The sequence below is a fragment of the Echiichthys vipera genome (genome assembly GCF_963691815.1).
Source record: "Echiichthys vipera genome assembly, chromosome: 13".
Taxonomy (NCBI): Eukaryota; Metazoa; Chordata; class Actinopteri; order Perciformes; family Trachinidae; genus Echiichthys; species Echiichthys vipera.
The window spans coordinates 2,635,295-2,653,233 of NC_139838.1; the positions used below are offsets into that span (position 1 = coordinate 2,635,295).

The 17,939-nt window shown below is 42.6% G+C and overlaps 1 protein-coding gene across 1 annotated transcript in view; it reads left to right on the plus strand.

Moving 5' to 3' along the window:
* The window catches only part of gabbr1b (gamma-aminobutyric acid (GABA) B receptor, 1b), a gene marked incomplete at its 3' end in the record, with an annotated part of 117,578 nt that overhangs the window by 15,938 nt on the left and 83,701 nt on the right, over positions 1-17,939 (plus strand). The window contains exon 2 of the mRNA XM_083925025.1: positions 10,341-10,475. Coding sequence (XP_083781151.1) covers positions 10,341-10,475 — 135 coding nt within the window. The remainder of the gene's footprint in view (positions 1-10,340; positions 10,476-17,939) is intronic.

The window sequence follows — 17,939 nt, forward strand, 5'->3', positions numbered from 1 at the left end:
TCATTTATAACTCAAATAAGGGCCGTCTGTGGTATGAAAAGGCCAAAATCCTGACTGGAGGTTGTTGTGGCAGCCAGTAGAAGCCAAGAAGTGATTTAGTTGTTGGAGTACAACTTTCTCAATTATTTTACTTATGAATGGTAGATTTGAAATTGGTCTGTAGTTGTTGATAATAGAGGCATCTAGGCTCTGCTTTTTTAGAAGAGGTTTAATGACTGCAGTTTTGAAGGCCTTTGGGAAATTGCCCGATTGAATAGAGTTATTAACTATGTGCAATACGTCTGTTGATAGGCAGTCAAAAACATTCTTAAAGAAGTTGGTAGGTAAAGCATCAAGACAGCAGGTGGATGGCTTTAGATCTGTCACTGGCTATGGCATTAAAGCTTGCCATCATTGCTGTGCTATTTTGGCCTAAACGGGGTGGTGATCCAACTTTGTTGTTCGAGATATTGATGGCACATCTGATGCCTTCAATTTTATCAGTATCAAAGAATGCAAACTCATTGCATTTCTGTGTGGAATGGAGTTCGGCTGGTATTTGTGTTGGGGGGTTGGTCAGTCTGTCGACAGTTGCAAATAGGGTTTTGGCCTTATTAGTGTTGCTGTTTATGATATTGGAGAAAAATGTTTCTTTCGCACTTTTTAGGACTAAATTGTAGGCCTGGAGCCTCTCTTTATAGATGTCATGGTGAATATGAAGTTTTGTATTTCGCCAGATTCGTTCAGCCTTCCTGCACTCTCTTCTCTGGGCTGTTACAACAGCAGCTTTTCTCCAGGGTGCCTTTTGCTTACCAGAAATCGTTTTAGCTGTAACAGGTGCAATGACATCTATGATATTCACAGTTTTGGAATTAAAGTTGTTTAAAAGATCATCAGCATGGCATCGGTTTAGAGGTGGTAGCGAGGAGATGGTATTTTTAAAGAGTACATTAGCATGTTCATTGATGTAGCGCTTTTTGACATTCTTCGATTCTGTTTGTGTCTCCGGAATTAAAGAAATATTAAAAAAAACACAGAAGTGATCAGACAATGAAAGATCAGTCACAAGAACATCAGAAACATTGAGACCTTTTGTGATAATCAGGTCCAGGGTGTGTCCTTTACAATGAGTAGCCTCTTTCACATGTTGAGACAGTTCAAATGTATCTAAAATAGTAAAAAGTTCCTTTGCACCCTTGTCATTCAAATAGTCAATATGAAAATTAAAGTCACCAGTTATAACTAGGCCTTCAAAGTCAGTGGAGATGCTAGACAATAATTCGGTAAAATCATCGAAAAAATTTGCTGAGTATTTAGGTGGCCTGTAAATAATTAAGAGGAGAATTTTGGGAGAGCATTTCAACACAGCACACAGGTATTCGAATGATGTAAAATCACCAAGGGACATCTGTTTCCCCTGAAATGTTTTTAAATATAGCAGCCTTTTCCCAGATCTGCATACATCAATAAAATTATAGTTGGGGGGTGCTGTCTCGATCAGAATGCTTGCACTGTTATGTTGCTCCAGCCATGTTTCAGTTAAAAACATAAAATCAAGTTTGGAAGTGGTAATAAAATCATTAACTAAAAATGATTTGTTATTCAGAAACCTAACATTGAGCAGACCAATCCTGATGGTGTTATTGACAGGCTTTGATGTTGACTTTGATTTGGAGAGAATAGGAATGAGATTGTTTAGGTTAGCAGGGTGTCTAAGTTTCCCAATGTTCACTCTCTTGGTAGTCACAACAGGAATGTAGAAGGTGCCAAGCTTTGACGTAGGCAGCCTTGGGCCCAGCTGATAATGTGGTCTACTGCTGAACCCTTTTCTGTATCAGTAATATTCAGGACTGCTGTCAGGGCGAGGCGGGGGTGGCCATGAGGGGGAGGAGGAGTGAGCAGCGTCAGAGCTGGAACGAACTACTGAAGGTGGACTTTGAGGGCGTAGCGGGGGTTGATGTGAGAGGGGCGAAGTAGGGCTTAGGGTTTGTGAAGCACGCCTTCGTGGAGGGGGGGGGGGGGGGTTGCCATTGAGATGACGCTGAGGGGGGGGTCGCTGAGGTCGGTCAAGGGGGGTAAAAATAGAAGTAGGGCGGGGAGTGGGTGGGGGTAGCTCCCGGAAATCCAAGGGGGAGAAAGGCTTACTTGAGGAAGGGAGAAGGATGGAGACCTGGATGGAGGCTTGGGGGGTGTGGGGGAGGGATCTTCACGCGCATTCGAAATGAAGGGGGCGGTAGAGGGGGATGGACACCTCTCCTCTTTGCTCTGGTGTCTCTCCAGAGAGACTGTCCAGCTGTCTCTCATGGTCAACGCTCTCCTTTTGCAATGGCGGTCCTCCTTCGACATTCATGATAAGCTGTGTTGTGTCTTCCTTTTTCGTTGGTTCCTCTTGTCTCTTGTCCTTGGCAGTGATGATAGAGGGATGACACAGGAAGTAAGACATGTTGGTCATGAAAAGCTTTACTCCCAGCTTATTTAGACAAAGTCCGCCTGCCTTAAAAAGATGCCTGCGGTCCCAGAAAAAGCTAAAATTGTCAATAAAATGCATTGACCGAGCAAGAAAAGCGCTGGAGAGCAACTCATTCAGCGAGTAAAGTCGACTGAATCTCTCAGCTCCTCTCCCGATAGGGGGTAGAGGACCACTGATAAACACCTCAGCATTCACAGCGCTGACTGTTTCAAAGAGTTTATTGAAGTGCTCTCTCAGCTCCCTTGATTGTTGTTTTTCAATGTCATTAAAACCAATGTGCAGTATGATATTTTTCACATTTGGGTGTTCAGCCACAATTTCCAGGATTCTTTTTTCCAAGTCAGAAAGCAGAGTACTTTGGTGTTATTATTGCTTTTCATATCCTTTACAGAAAAGTCACCCACAATCAGATTTTCAGGCCCACTTGTTAGCTTTCTCTGTGGTTTAAAGTTAGCAGGTCTTACCCTTCTGCTTGGTGATGGTGAGTTATTCAGGCAATCAGAGGGGGTTCCATTGTCCGGCAACAGTGGAGCAAACCTGTTCTAGATGTGGCGGCTGGGGGCGATACCCCAGTGGAACTACGAGTGGCAGATCTAGAGAATCAATACACAGACAACGCCACCTTAGGACTTGCACCTAAAGAGTATACTCCTTTAACTTTAATTTCTCTGAGGGTTTCCCAAAAACCACCCATACACAGGTCCATACACAAATGAATACAGGCACGATGTAAAATAATTTAACAACCTTTATTAGAAACAATAAAACAATTTAATTCATCAAGTTCTGTCTAAAACATTTATATCATTATTCAATTTAATCTTTAACACCAGTGATGTTCCGCCTACACCAATACAGTCAGACAGTCAGGAAGTGAAAGGCAGTACACCACAGCTAGCTCTGGCAGAGATCCCTGCACTCAAATAATTCAAAAAAGGGAAAAACAATATATTAATAAACAAATCACTGCAACTCAAAAACAGAAGGGGAAAAACCATACAAGAAAAGGTATAAACGTGGCAGGTCCTCAACTATAGGTGCTGTGGTAACCCCTCCCACCCCCACTGACATCTCGCTATGAGTTTGGGGTGGCGCACAGGTGAACTCACCTACACTTAGAGAGATAGATTGAGTGTCAATAAGAAGACTTAACTGTTTACTAATTAGCAAGGCAAGGCAAAAGAAAGAAGAGAACTTTGATGCAAGTTAGAGGCAAGTTAGAGGCAAGGCAGGGCAAACAGCAGCCCAACGCCACAACTTCAAAAGAAAACAAAGTAAACCGACAATAGCATTTAGCCCACAGCACTGGTTACCTGTATCCTGCACACATCAGTGCTTGTAGCTGCTAGCGGCTACGGCGGCAACAACAGCTAACCAGACGAGGACGCACACGGCACATACACACCAGCCCGGCCCGACGCGTCAACCTGCAGGACGCACACACACCACTCTGGCCCGACGCTTCAACCTCCAACAGAGGACTGTCAGCACAGCATCGTATAACCTCTTCACATCATGAGACTACACTACATACCTGTAGGATGCACACGGCACACACACCACCCTGGCCCGATGTGTCAACCCGCAGAACGCACAGCGCATACACCCGCGGAGCTGCGAGCTGGCTGCGCTTGCTTCGGCAGAGGAAAGAGAAAGACTAAACTACCGGGGGGGGGGGGGGGGGGTATATAAACTCCCCCGCATTAGCGGGTGAGGACACAGCTGCACTACAGGTGCCGGTACGGGGCGTGTCACACACCTGCCGCGATCGCCATGCCAGCTGTAAAACAAACAGACTGAGGGACACCAGATAACTGAAATGCAAACAGAATATAAACCATCCGGTTACATTCAGTTGAACACTTGCTTGCTGGGGAGGTTTCTTGGTACTTTTCCTCTTCTCAGCTGTCTGCTGCTGTGTCCTACGTGGCAGGGGAGTTGATGAAGCGCTATGCCTGGATGGAGATGGTAGCGCAGGCCAACCGGTCAGATCAGAGATATCTGGGCGCTGGGTCCTCCCAGTTATCCGTTCTCCCTTGTCGCAGGGAGGTGGTCTTCTCTTTGGCTTTGCAACAAGTGTGTTCCAGGGAGGATTATCGCTGGTAGATTTATTACCCTGTACAGGGACCTCCCGTTTCCTCGTAGCTTCATCATTACTAGTTAGCTGGGTTCTGGCATGCCCCTGTCCACGGTTTTCAGTCAGTGCTAGTGTGGTATTGTTTCCACAACATCCATTCACTTCTATATATACTTCTAACCGATTAATTTTTGTTTCCAACAGTTAAATCTTCTGTAGTAGTTTGTGGTAATCTTCCGTAGAGAAGGGAGGCATCTTCTGGTGATTACCTTTAGCACTGTAGCACAGGCTCAGGCTTATCTTGAATGGTAGGCCTCCCTGCCTAGCATTGAGGAAGTCGTAAAAATATTGAAAAATGCCTCTGTTATCTAAAAGAAATATAATCCCACTGGTTTTGTAAGTATCCAGGAGCTGTTGCTCTTTGTTTCTTATTGAGGAGAAGCAAATAGTAGCAGATAGTAGCAAAAAAATGCAAGCAAAGGCGAGAGCAAGCAGAAAAGCGTCCGCACTGTAGCAAAGCAGGAAGTAAATTTAGTAGTTTCTTAGAACTCAAATGTCGCCCACTGAACCCAGAAACAACTCATCAATTTTACTTTCTGTCGTGTTGTGTCCTGTGCGTCAGTTTTACGGGCCAGGAGGAAACTTGTGCAATGAGCAACGTTCCACACTGTGCAAAAATAAATTACGATTATTTATTTATTTTGTCGCTTTTTTTTCTGTAACTAATTAATCAATCGTACTTAACGCGTTAAAGTCCCAGCCCTAATATATATATATATGTATATATATATGTATATGACCTACCAAACTGCTGTCCAGGTTTCAGATGTATGCTGATGACTCTGTAATCATGTGTCCACTAAAATACCCAGCTTAGCAGGTGAGCACCTGACACAGGAATTACTCAGCATCTCCAAATGGCTTGAGCTGTCTCAGTTAACTATTAATGTGAAGAAACCATGTCCATGTGCTTCTCCATCCTTAATAGGCCTGTAAACGATGTATTTGGGGTACGGATTAAATATGAAGAAATTGAATCGGTAACGCAGGCCAACCGGTCAGATCAGAGATATCTGGGCGCTGGGTCCTCCCAGTTATCCGTTCTCCCTTGTCGCAGGGAGGTGGTCTTCTCTTTGGCTTTGCAACAGGTGTGTTCCAGGGAGGATTATCGCTGGTAGATTTATTACCCTGTACAGGGACCTCCTGTTTCCTCGTAGCTTCATCATTACTAGTTAGCTGGGTTCTGGCATGCCCCTATCCACGGTTTTCAGTCAGTGCTAGAGTGGTATTGTTTCCACAACATCCATTCACTTCTATATATACTTCTAACCGATTAATTTTTGTTTCCAACAGTTTAATCTTCTGTAGTAGTTTGTGGTAATCTTCCGTAGAGAAGGGAGGCATCTTCTGGTAATTACCTTTAGCACTGTAGCACAGGCTCAGGCTTATCTTGAATGGTAGGCCTCCCTGCCTAGCATTGAGGAAGTCGTAAAAATATTGAAAAATGCCTCTGTTATCTAAAAGAAATATAATCCCACTGGTTTTGTAAGTATCCAGGAGCTGTTGCTCTATGTTTCTTATTGAGGAGAAGCAAATAGTAGCAGATAGTAGCAAAAAAATGCAAGCAAAGGCGAGAGCAAGCAGAAAAGCGTCCGCACTGTAGCAAAGCAGGAAGTAAATTTAGTAGTTTCTTAGAACTCAAATGTCACCCACTGAACCCAGAAACAACTCATCAGTTTACTTTCTGTCGTGTTGTGTCCTGTGCGTCAGTTTTACGGGCCAGGAGGAAACTTGTGCAATGAGCAACGTTCCGCACTGTGCAAAAATAAATTACGATTATTTATTTATTTTGTCGCTTTTTTTTCTGTAACTAATTAATCAATCGTACTTAACGCGTTAAAGTCCCAGCCCTAATATATATATATATATATATATATATATATATATATATATACAGTATATATATATATATATGACCTACCAAACTGCTGTCCAGGATTCAGATGTATGCTGATGACTCTGTAATCATGTGTCCACTAAAATACCCAGCTTAGCAGGTGAGCACCTGACACAGGAATTACTCAGCATCTCCAAATGGCTTGAGCTGTCTCAGTTAACTATTAATGTGAAGAAACCATGTCCATGTGCTTCTCCATCCGTAATAGGCCTGTAAACGATGAACTTGGGGTACGGATTAAATATGAAGAAATTGAATCGGTAAATGAAGTAAAATACCAAGGCATCATCCTGGATAAGAATTTAAAATGTGTTACTCAGATTAAGTATGTTGCAAAGAAGGTCAAACTAAATTTAAATTGTTTCCATTTTATAAAAACGGACTTATCATTTCAAACAGAAAAACTATTTATACACGCTATGATTTTCTCTCATTTGTCATACTGCATCACATCATGGTCACAAGTTTCTGTTACTCACTGCATTAAAACCTATCTTTGTGATATACAAACAGACAATAAACGTCATGGACCGGAAACCCAGGAGATGGCATTACTGTGGCATTTAAAAAAAAACACAACCTTTTCACCTTTGTGTGTAATTTATGCTGTGTCACTAATGTTGTCTTAATTGTCCATCAGGCGTCAGAGCTCTCCGTCAGTGGTGATGTACAAGACATCTCTGGGCCAGTCAGTTTTCTCTGTAAAGGAGGAAAAACTAGTGAACCTTTTGTCCACTAATTTAAAACAGCAACATTTTTAATAGAGAACTTAAAGGTTGAAAATGTAGAATCTTTATTAAAAGCTATATTTAAAAATAAATAAACCCATGGGCCGTTTTTAGGGGTACAGAATGAAAGTATTGCTTTTCCATAAAAAAAATATATATATTTAGTCTAAATTAATATTAAAGAACAGGTTTGACAATGACTTTCTGTCCCGTTCTGTTTCCATTGTAGCAGCCAATAGCATTGGGTGTTGCTGGGTGCCAGGGTTGTCTGTTGTTGGGTGCAGCTACTGTAGGCTGGCACTGGGTGTAATGGAGTTTGCCAATCCTGCAGCTGCTTCGGATCCTCAGTGAAGGGGCCGTTATTTGTCCCAGCAGCTAAGTGAGCGCAGACGGTCAAAAAACAGTGTCAATATAGGCCAAGACTTACTTCATGGACTGAGAGAAAGGAGAGAAACGCCATTAAAACGCATGCCCAAATGGCTACGGTTCTCCTTGATCGCTAACATCACTTTCATCTTTACTTAGCTGGAACAGCTAACGCTAATGGCTAACGGGATGGGTTCAAACAGGCTCAAACAGACTCCGGTCTCCTGTAGGTCTACTGGGCCGGGTCTGACCAACCTGGCAACCGGACTGCTGAAATTATTTTTTGTTGTTGCGACAATGATCTTGAGACACTAGATGGAGCTGTTCTGCTTGTTCTGCAGATTCAACCTTTAAACAATGGCTCAAATCAAATCAACAGTGCTCACACAAATAAATTACAACTGGTTTTTTGTCTGCTCATTTTTGCTTCACTCTACTGTATGTATATATTTGATTATCATTATATTGCTCCTCTTTAACCACTGTATATTGCATTTTTATTTTTATATTATCAGTTTTTCCCTCTTTAATATATAATATTGTTCCTGTCTTTGTTTTTGTTTTTAAAAAAAGCCTCCTATGGACAGGTGTTGAGAACTAGTAATTATGATAATACATTTAGAGCAATGCACCTGGTTTGCCCAATGAAATTGTCATGTCAATGTCAAATAAAATGACTGGGTGCAGTTATACTGTATGTCACAATGACAAATGTTAATGACATTTTGACAGCACACAATCAAATTCCCAACAGTCATCTAAACATGACCATATAATTAAAGGCCACTGCAGCTTCACCATTATCATTTAAATAGCTTATTGATTTTTCATTGACTTTAGGCTGTAAATGTAAAGTGAAGAGCGCTGCTGTCTGGATCAAGATAATGCGTCCTGACTGGTGGGTAAATGTTTTCCCAGCATTACACAGACAAATGGTGGCTCAGCTTGAGGTGACCTTGGAACGTGCCTCACCTTGCCCCTATGGCTGCTGACTGAGCCTCGTGTCTGTGTATGGTTACATGTAGCACATCTTCTCCTATCACTGTTTAGTTCCCCTCCACATTTATCTAATCTACAAATGTGATATGTTGTCCTATTCTTGAATTGTATAAATTGAGACTGACTGGAGAGCTGAGACTCTTGTGGATTCAGTGAGCCCAATTTTTCTGATCCCAAGCTTTTGATCCCAAATCACAGGGACATGGATTGTTCTATGGTGTTCTACATTTTCTATGGATTTTTGACTTTTATTATTTATTTATTTTTACCACAAAAACTGCTGCAACAAATTAATAGAGCATGGGAATGGTCACCATAACATGCCATCATAGTGTTCTATGCCCTTATCCACTCTAAACAAGAGATTGGATAGGCGTTTAAACAAAAAAAAAAATCTTCAATACTGATTTTTGACCAGATGAACTTGACACTAAATCTCAAATTAATCTTCAGGTTCCAGCTTCGAGATGATTTTCACCCTAAAGACAAAATATTTTGTTAATCAGTGACTCCCAAAACTACATTTAAAGTAGTGAAACAGTGGCATTTTGAAACATGTGGTTATGTTGCAAGACCGAACTACTTAGTTAAGTGTAGACAACAAAACTACTTGGTTAGGAATAGGAAAAGAAAATGGATTGGCTTTAAATGATCACGTTTGTTACGGACGTCAGTCAATGTATGCAGTTAAGTCAGTGGCAATGTTGGTTAACTTAAAAAGGAAACGTTGACTTTTGGTTTCACAAGGGGACATAAACAGCCTCCTGGGTGAAAGTGAGTTTGTTTGACCCAGCAATCACCTTGACATTTTGGTCACTGCTTAACAACTAACATTACTGTCCCCAAAGAAATTTCAGTCAAAAGCAAGTGATTATTTGTCTAGGAAGACGTTTCACCTCTCATCCAAGAGGCTTCATCAGTTCATGTACGCATCTGACCAGGCTTGGACTGGTCCAACTAACTGTTGTGGAGATCCAGGTATTTAACTTTTTACAAGGCCGATGATGTCACTGGAACCCTTTGTGCTCCAAGTGCCAACGAAAGTCATTGAAGTGACAGTCGTTGGTTTCGACTATGTTAGGGCTCTATTGAGTCTTAACAACAGTCGTTGGAGTCAGTGGAGGCCGTTTGTAAACAACTGTTCTTTGAGGTTAGATAGTTGAATCTCTTGGGGACAAAGTGCACTAGAATGCCTGTCCAAGTGGAAGCTCCCTCTAGCGAATTAGGTCTATCTCCTTCGAATTCAATAGTAGGAGGTTCCAATTTGACAGGAATTTGACAGTGCACTTTGCATAGTTGGAGCTACGAAAGTTCAGACTTCCCATGGCACTGAAACACAGAATTTCTCTCTCACCGCACGTGTCGGGAGAGGAGGAAGCGTCAGAGGTCAGGCAGGGAGAAGAGGGTGGGACTTTGGAGGGAAGCACTGTGAGACGTGCCAGAAAGGTATTAATCAATGGGATCTCAACCACATAATTTGGAAATAAAAACAAAGATTTTGCCAGCTGAAATCCAAACACACAGCTCTGATTGGGTATAAATGGGATTTCTGTTGTTGATTTAATAACATTTAAACCTCTTCAAGTTGGCAGTAAAATTAATTTTCACTGAACCCTCTAATCACGCTACATGTCCCACATACCTGTCTATGCAGGCTGTTGTTATTCATCTGATATTGTCAAACGATGATGTGAATTAGCTCTGTAGGATGTTGGACACAGTGTTTGTCATGCTGACTGTCCTGCTGTTTCTGTGTGTCCACAGTGTGATCCGGGTGAGGCCACCAAGCTGCTTTATGACCTTTTGTATACAGAGCCCATTAAAATCGTGCTGATGCCAGGCTGCAGCTCAGTGTCCACGCTGGTGGCTGAGGCTGCTCGCATGTGGAACCTCATAGTGGTAAGAACTTTTACCTTTCTGTTTGTTCACCTTCAAAACAAAGTTGTATATTTAACTCACTGCAATATAACACAAGAGTGAATGAAAATGTTAAGCGTCAGTTTGGTACAAAGGTCCTGGGTTTGAAGCAGCTGGCTGGCTTGCATGTGGGTTTTCTTTCTCCCACAGTCCAAAAAGACACACAGGTAAGGTTCATTAGGTCAACTGGTGAATCTGAATTGCCTCTATAAGTGTGAATGTGAGTGTGAATGGTTGTTTGTCTATCACCCTGTTATCATTTGGTAAAAACATCAGATCTGTGTGATCTGATCACCACTGTGTTCATCTGTTCTCACCTGGCAGAAGCATGCTTCTCCACATGGGTCTTCAGTGAGCATTTGTGATCTGATTCTACTTCCCCACTCTGTATGTAAATCAACACGTACATCATTTCTACTTAGGACATAGATAACCTACATATTTGAATGAAAAATCCTTTTTGTTAATGATGAGTGTGTATTTAATATATATATATATATATATATATATATATATATATATATATATATATATATATATATATATATATATATATATATATATATATATATATATATCGTATACTGGAGATAAAGATTAGCGATAACTTTCAGATCCCTCATTGTAGTGTATTCAATTGAACTAATGCATAGTGCAGACAGTCTTACGTACAGTGGTGATCAAAACTAAAGAACAAGTTTTTAATACTTAAAATATTGTTATTTTTTATTGTTCAGAATTTTATAGAATATAAGCTGGGGCTATACCACTGCTGTCCTAGCATGTTTTGTTTTAAATAACCAAGGCACCTCAACAAATACCTTTATTTAGTGTCTCAGCCATCAGAGAGAGGTTGGTCGTTCACACTCTGTGACACTTTACAAGGACACTGATTCATTTAAGGTCCTCAAAAAGGCCGGTCGTCCACGTAAAACAAGTGCACGAGAGGACAGGATTATGAGAAGACTCTCAATGGGGAATCGGTTCAACACTGCAGCTGGACTTGATCTCCAGTTCAGTGCTGAACAGGACAAGGATCTGTCTCTGCACACAGTGTCTCGTTGTTTTAAACATTTTTTGGACTTTAAGCCCACTCTGCAGTGACCAAACCTCTCATCAGCAGAAATAATAAAAAAGGCTAGACTTGCCTTTGCTGAGGAGCATGTTGTGTGGACAGAGGAGAACTGGTCCAGAGTGACTTTAGTGATGAGAGGACGTTCAGTTTATTTGGGTCTGATGGAAACATTATGTTGGACTGAAGAAAGACTGAACCCAAAGTGTGTAAAGAGGTCAGTTACATTTGGAGGAGGAAGTGTCATGGTTTGGGGGATGTTTTCTGCAGCAGGAGTTGGGCCTCTTGTACAGCTACATGACAGGGTGAATGCAAATGTTTATGCAAACCTCCTTCAGCAACATTCAATACCTTCACTGCAACTGTCTCCCAATCAGCTGCAATTTTCATGAAGACAATGTCCCCTTCACACTGCAAAACAGGTGAAGCAGTTCCTTGAAGCTCAGAATATTGAACCACTGAAATGGACAGCCCAGAGTTCAGATCTAAGCCCCATAGAGAATCTCTGGAAAATCCTTGGCAACAAAGTAATGCCTGAGAAACCCACTACAGTTAGTGAACTGTGAAAGAGACTGAGTCAGAATGGACCAAGATCAAACCAGAGCAGTGTGAGAAACTAGTGATGTCCTGTGGGCGCAGATGTGCTGAAGTCATTTAAAGCTGTGTCCTCTACACTTCCTGTTCATTTTTGAATCCTATAGAAAAAACATTGTTGAAGTCTTCTCTTCTGACACAATGAACACTGTTCTCTAGTTTTGATCACTGTTTTTTTTTCACTAAATAAGAAACAAAAAAAACATGCTAGTACAGCTTTGGTATATCCACAGTGGATATTCTATCAAATTATGAACAAGAAAATAACAATATTTCAGAATTAATCAAGTATTTATAATTTGTTCTCTAATTTTGATCTCCACTGTATATGTATAGTGGTCCCCCCAGTAGAAAAATGTTCTTTTTTTTTTAAAGATTATCTGCTCACGACAGTATATATGAACTTCTATATTGATATTTGAAACTGCACATTCCAAATGTGTTATGAAGGAGAGAGCTCTATGTTTAAATGGGGATGAAAGTAGTAACAGTTTTTTTTGATTGCTTTGACGCAGTAGTCGACTCAAAATACACATTTTTCAAAACTGTTAACGCAAAGGCCTAAACAGTGGCACCAATGGTCAAAATGACTCATTTTGCCTGCAAAAGGCTCTAACTCCGCCAAAACATTTAAGATATGGACCAAAATCAAATTTTGCCCTCAAGCTAAACAACATGCACACAAGTGCATAAGCGCTTCCAATCAGTCATTAGACAAGGGGCATCAAAATACAAAATTCAGCTCTCAATGTGAATCAGTGCTGCATTAATGGTCAGCAGCTTACATATCAGTGCCAATTTGCTTTCTTGCAAAAAATAGATCCAGAATCATATACAATGATCAAAATGTTATTGAATGCAGTATTCATTCTTTTTTTTGAGATTGTGGCTAATAGATGAATTATTCCAACAGAAACCACAAATAGTATGAAAGAAAAAATACAGTAAAATCCATCGCTGTGTAAGACATAAGGAAAATAAAAATAAAAATTCTGTACAATAAAGAAAAAATCTCTTCTAGTCCATTCTCTCTTGACGAATAGGCCACATGGCCTCATCTACATCGCACTCAATATTTTCTCTTGCGATGCACCTAGGAAAAAATCTTCTTGCATGCCTGATCCAGCCTTGGCATGCCTCTGCATCTTGGGCAGCAGCGGTCATTGCATCGATCAAGGGCATCTGGTCATAGGGGCAATGATCGTAAACCTTCCATCTCCATGCACTGAAGAATTCCAAATGGAGAGTATGGAGGAAGCCTGCAGACTGATTGCAAATTGAAAAGTTGTGTGAAGCAGTGTCAAACAGGTGCTTCAGTGATTTCATACTGGTCAAGAAGTTTCTAATAGATGGGAACATATATTTTCTGGGTGCGGGAAGTGTGTCAAAACAATGACAATGGGTTAACTCATTTGCAAGAGGTGTCTTTTGCTCTATTGAGAGAGTGATGATGAAGACTGAGAGGTTACCAGTTTCTTCAACCAGGTCAAAGCAATAAAAAAAACTGTAACTGTAACTACCTATAATATGTTTTCTGATCCCAGATCTGATCCAAGTGCACCATGAAAGCACTACATAGACCGCAGAGGAGTGTGCCACAGTGCACCAAACCTGACTCCGCCGGATGGATTGATTTGCATAATTCTCATTTATTCAGCATATCTATCTGTGAATGTACATGACATTTCTGCACAGTAGTTTTCGAGAATAATAGATGCATTCAGTCATTCTATCGAGCCTCATATTAACTGATAATAAATACATCCCCTACTAATTATTACCATTCGTACCGTGCCCAAGCACGCTTCACGGCTAAAGTCTAGTTCCTTTGACCAGTGTGAGTACAACTGTACCGCGCCCAGGCATGGCACGCTTGCTAGCCACGGCCCGGTTGAGAGAGGTGGACTTTAGTAAAGCACTGATGCATGTGTACAGGCACAAGCGCGGGCATATATGACTGCTCCCCGCAATAAATGCATAGAAATATGCCGCTGAACAGTTCACGGTGGTCTGATGTGGAGGTGGAGTGTTTACTGCTGATTTGGACAATATATTCAAAAACCGTCAGACAAAACTAAATCTCCGTGGGTTGATGACGTATAAGCAAGAAGCATTCGATCTGTGGCCCAGAACATTTCAAGTAATGTGAGTACAAGCGGGCCTGGGCCATGGGGGAAGAGGGAAGTGGGACTATCACCCTGAAGCACAAGGCACGGTACGAATGGACAGTGTGAGTGCGCACTTTAGACTGTGATCTTTTTAAACTGCACACATATCCAGTCCACTCCCTATTGCATCTTTTTGGACATCTAAATGCAAGAGAGAAGGGTTTTTTCCTAAATGAAACCATCTTTGGTCTAACATTAACAGTACAGACACACAGAGAGCATATTAATCACAACAGCTGACAACTTTCATTTTCTAGAAGCAATAAGAATTTGCAGCTGTGGCTGAATAAATTTACCAGCTGCAACAGTTTATCATTATAGCTGAAGAAGTTGTGCCAGGGAACCAGATGAATCTGTGAGCTCATATTTTATTTGCTCTGGCAGATGCATCTGGTCTTTCTCCGCTTTAGATAGATTTCCAGCAACATGAGATGTAACAGCCAATCACAACTGCTTATCTTATATGCGGTGTGTTTAAATGATGACTGTAAAAAAGGGTACCATGGAACCTTTTAGAAAAACAACCCAGATGGTTGCAGCTGTTTTGGAGCTTTCTGTTGTTGCTGTTATCACAGAGTGTGGTCAGCAGACCAAATGGTAAAGGCATCATCCAGATCTAACATGAGCTGGCAGACTGCTGTGGTTCCCAGGTACAGTAATACACCTTTTATATTCTGATGGCAAACACACAGGGCTTGACTGGGACCAAAAAATGGTCCTGGCATTTTTGGTCATGGCAGCCCACCATGATTATTTAGATTTTATAGGATTTTATTCCTGTAAGGCGGATGGATGAAGAACAGCTGACTATGAAGTTGAAATGAGGAAGACGTCCTCTTTTCAAAACAAAACCGCGACAAAATTAAAATCGCATGCAAGGCAGCATGGCTATATCCGGGCTAAAATACATCTGCTGTTGCTTAACAGGTGAGGTTAGACTGTGTGTGTGTGTGTGTGTGTGTGTGTGTGTGTGTGTGTGTGTGCGTGCGTGCGTGCGTGCGTGCGTGCGTGCGTGCGTGCGTGCGTGCGTGCGTGCGTGCGTGCGTGCGTGTGTGTGTGTGTGTGTGCCTCACTGGTGCACGGGACATTTACCTGTTTTTCAGGGGCATATTTTACAGCATGTTCCACACATGCTATGAATAAATGTGGACAGACAGCGTTGATGTCGCTGCTTCAATCAATCTCGACTTCTCGAAGGTCATGACGACTGCAGCGGCATGTGTTGGGCTTACCCTAGCTAGCAGCATCAGCAAACAACCTGGGTGTGCTGGGCGTAGCAGCAGCGGCTTCACTACCGTGCGATGCCCCCCCTTCCCCTGACACCGTGGAGTGTCTCGGCCGCACCATCGGTCAGATGAACAACCTCATACAGGAAGTTGCTATTGCTGACGGACAAGTGATGTCCCTGTCAGTCGTCGGCTCCCGCTATGTCTGGCTAGGCCTCACCACTCTCCCCAGAAGGGACCCAGAGGACCTTCTGACCGCTACAACTGCCGGCGATGCACCACAAAATATCACTCCCCACAGGTTGTAGCGACCACACATTTAGCCCTGCACGATGCAAGGTAATCATCGTTCACATCAGCACAGCAGGGCTAGGTTTCCGGACAATGAGGCGGTTGTCTCACATCAGCTGGTCTCTCGCTTGTTTAGCCTGCACCGCTACAGTGAAGTGGCCGGGCTAACACGAGCAGTCTTCCCAGGGATGCAATGCCGTCGAAATGCCTGGCGGCGGTGCATTCAGGTGACAGGATATTCTCTCCAGGTCTGTGGGCTCCCCACTAGCGTTCAGGGGCATACAAGAGATAAAGCTATCTAGCTAGTTATTGGGCCAGGCTGTATATGGGACAGCTATTTTGTTGTTGGGTCCTTACAGTGAGCGTGTTTACATGTGTGTACGCAACTAGCGGCTAAAAGGTTTGTCTTTATATAAAATAAGTGAAACGCCGACGGTGTCCCTCGTATTCTCTTACCGGAATAAGAACACGGGTGAAGAGTTCCCAGCATAATTGTGTCATCCACTCAAAGATATTCAATACAGGGGATGACAGTCTTCTTTTATCTGGACGACCTCATTGTGATGGCCAGGTCTAAACAATGGGCCATTTTTCACACAGCTCAGTTGATACTTCACCTGACCAAGTTGGGATTTGCCATTAACTGGACGAAGAGAACCCCCCAACCAAGCTAGCGGGCCAAGTACTTGGGGATTGTGCTAGATTCTGTCAGCCTGAGAGCCGTTCTGTCTGAGTCCAGAAACACAGCTCTACCGCAAGAGATTCTCAAGCTGCAATAGCTATTGGAGAGATTGAGAATGGAGTGGCTGAGGGCCCTCAGAATGACCCTCCCGGTGGTCGGGAGCCGTGGTATGAAGAGTTGACCACAATGGTGGGGGTTCCACCATGGCCCATCCCAACGGCCACTGTCAGGAACAAGGACCAGTTGTTCGTGTGTTATGGCGACGGGACCGCTAGCAGAGCCCTGTCCAAGAAACGCTTGCTGAGGTGGTTGTGTCAATGTATCTTCTCAGCCTACAGTCAATCGGGGCGAGAGCCACCCACTGTGGTCCGGGCACACTCAAGAAGTGTGGCGACGTCTATGGCCCTGTTCAGAGTGTTGAGGACATATGGTCATATGGATGGTCATTGTGGTCTTCACCCTGCCCGTTCATAAGGTTCTATCTCTTGGACGTGTCAGGCTGCTTCTCCAGGTCTGCCCTCACTGTAGGGTCACAAGATCTGTCAGAGGACAGATGTGTCAAGTGTTTTATACCTCCCCACAGGGTGTCATGCACCTGCATTGGACTGTGCTCTGCTGGACGCGGTCAATGAGGTGCACATTATCTCACACAGGGCGAAGCCTGTGTAAGATATTGTAGCCGATGTTGTAGCCCTAGTTATATTAACACAGGCGGAGCCCTCTACATAGGGCCCTGCCGGTATTTCGCCTTACGTTGAAGTTTGTAGGAATGAGGGCAGCTAGCGGTGCACCTGCTTATATACTTATATACGTACATACAGTTTTACCGAGTCTAGCAGGGGGCTCCGCCTGTGTTAATATAACTAGGGTTACATTATCGTAACCTTCGTTTCAGACTCTGTTTAAAGATCAGACAAGCCCTTTGTTACAAGCATTCTGAGGTCCTGCTTTATAATTAAAATCCCATGTTAGCCATTTGAAAGTTGCTCACTTCTCGAAATCACAATTTTGGGGGAAACTGACTTCATAAGCCACACTTATACTCTAGAAATTCCAATTTTTAATGAGCAGTTATAAAATTCACGCTTCATGCAGGGAAGAATCATATCCGTTCCCACTCCATGAGACCTAGCGCCACCCAGTGGACACATTTATCTCCACAGAAGCTACTTAACTTTAACTCAAAGATCAGAAAAAACAAACGTCTCTAGTCCTATTCAATCTGTACATCGAATCACCTCTATTCAATTCTCTGTTTTGTAGATTATGCACCCGGGTTGGTACCAGGGCGTAGTATGAGGAGATATGGTAGGGAATATAAAAGACCAAAAACTGTGTAACGGGGAAGGTCAGGGTGGTTGATCGATCAAAACTCAGAACTTTCACCTGGAAGATTGTGTCCCATGTCAAACC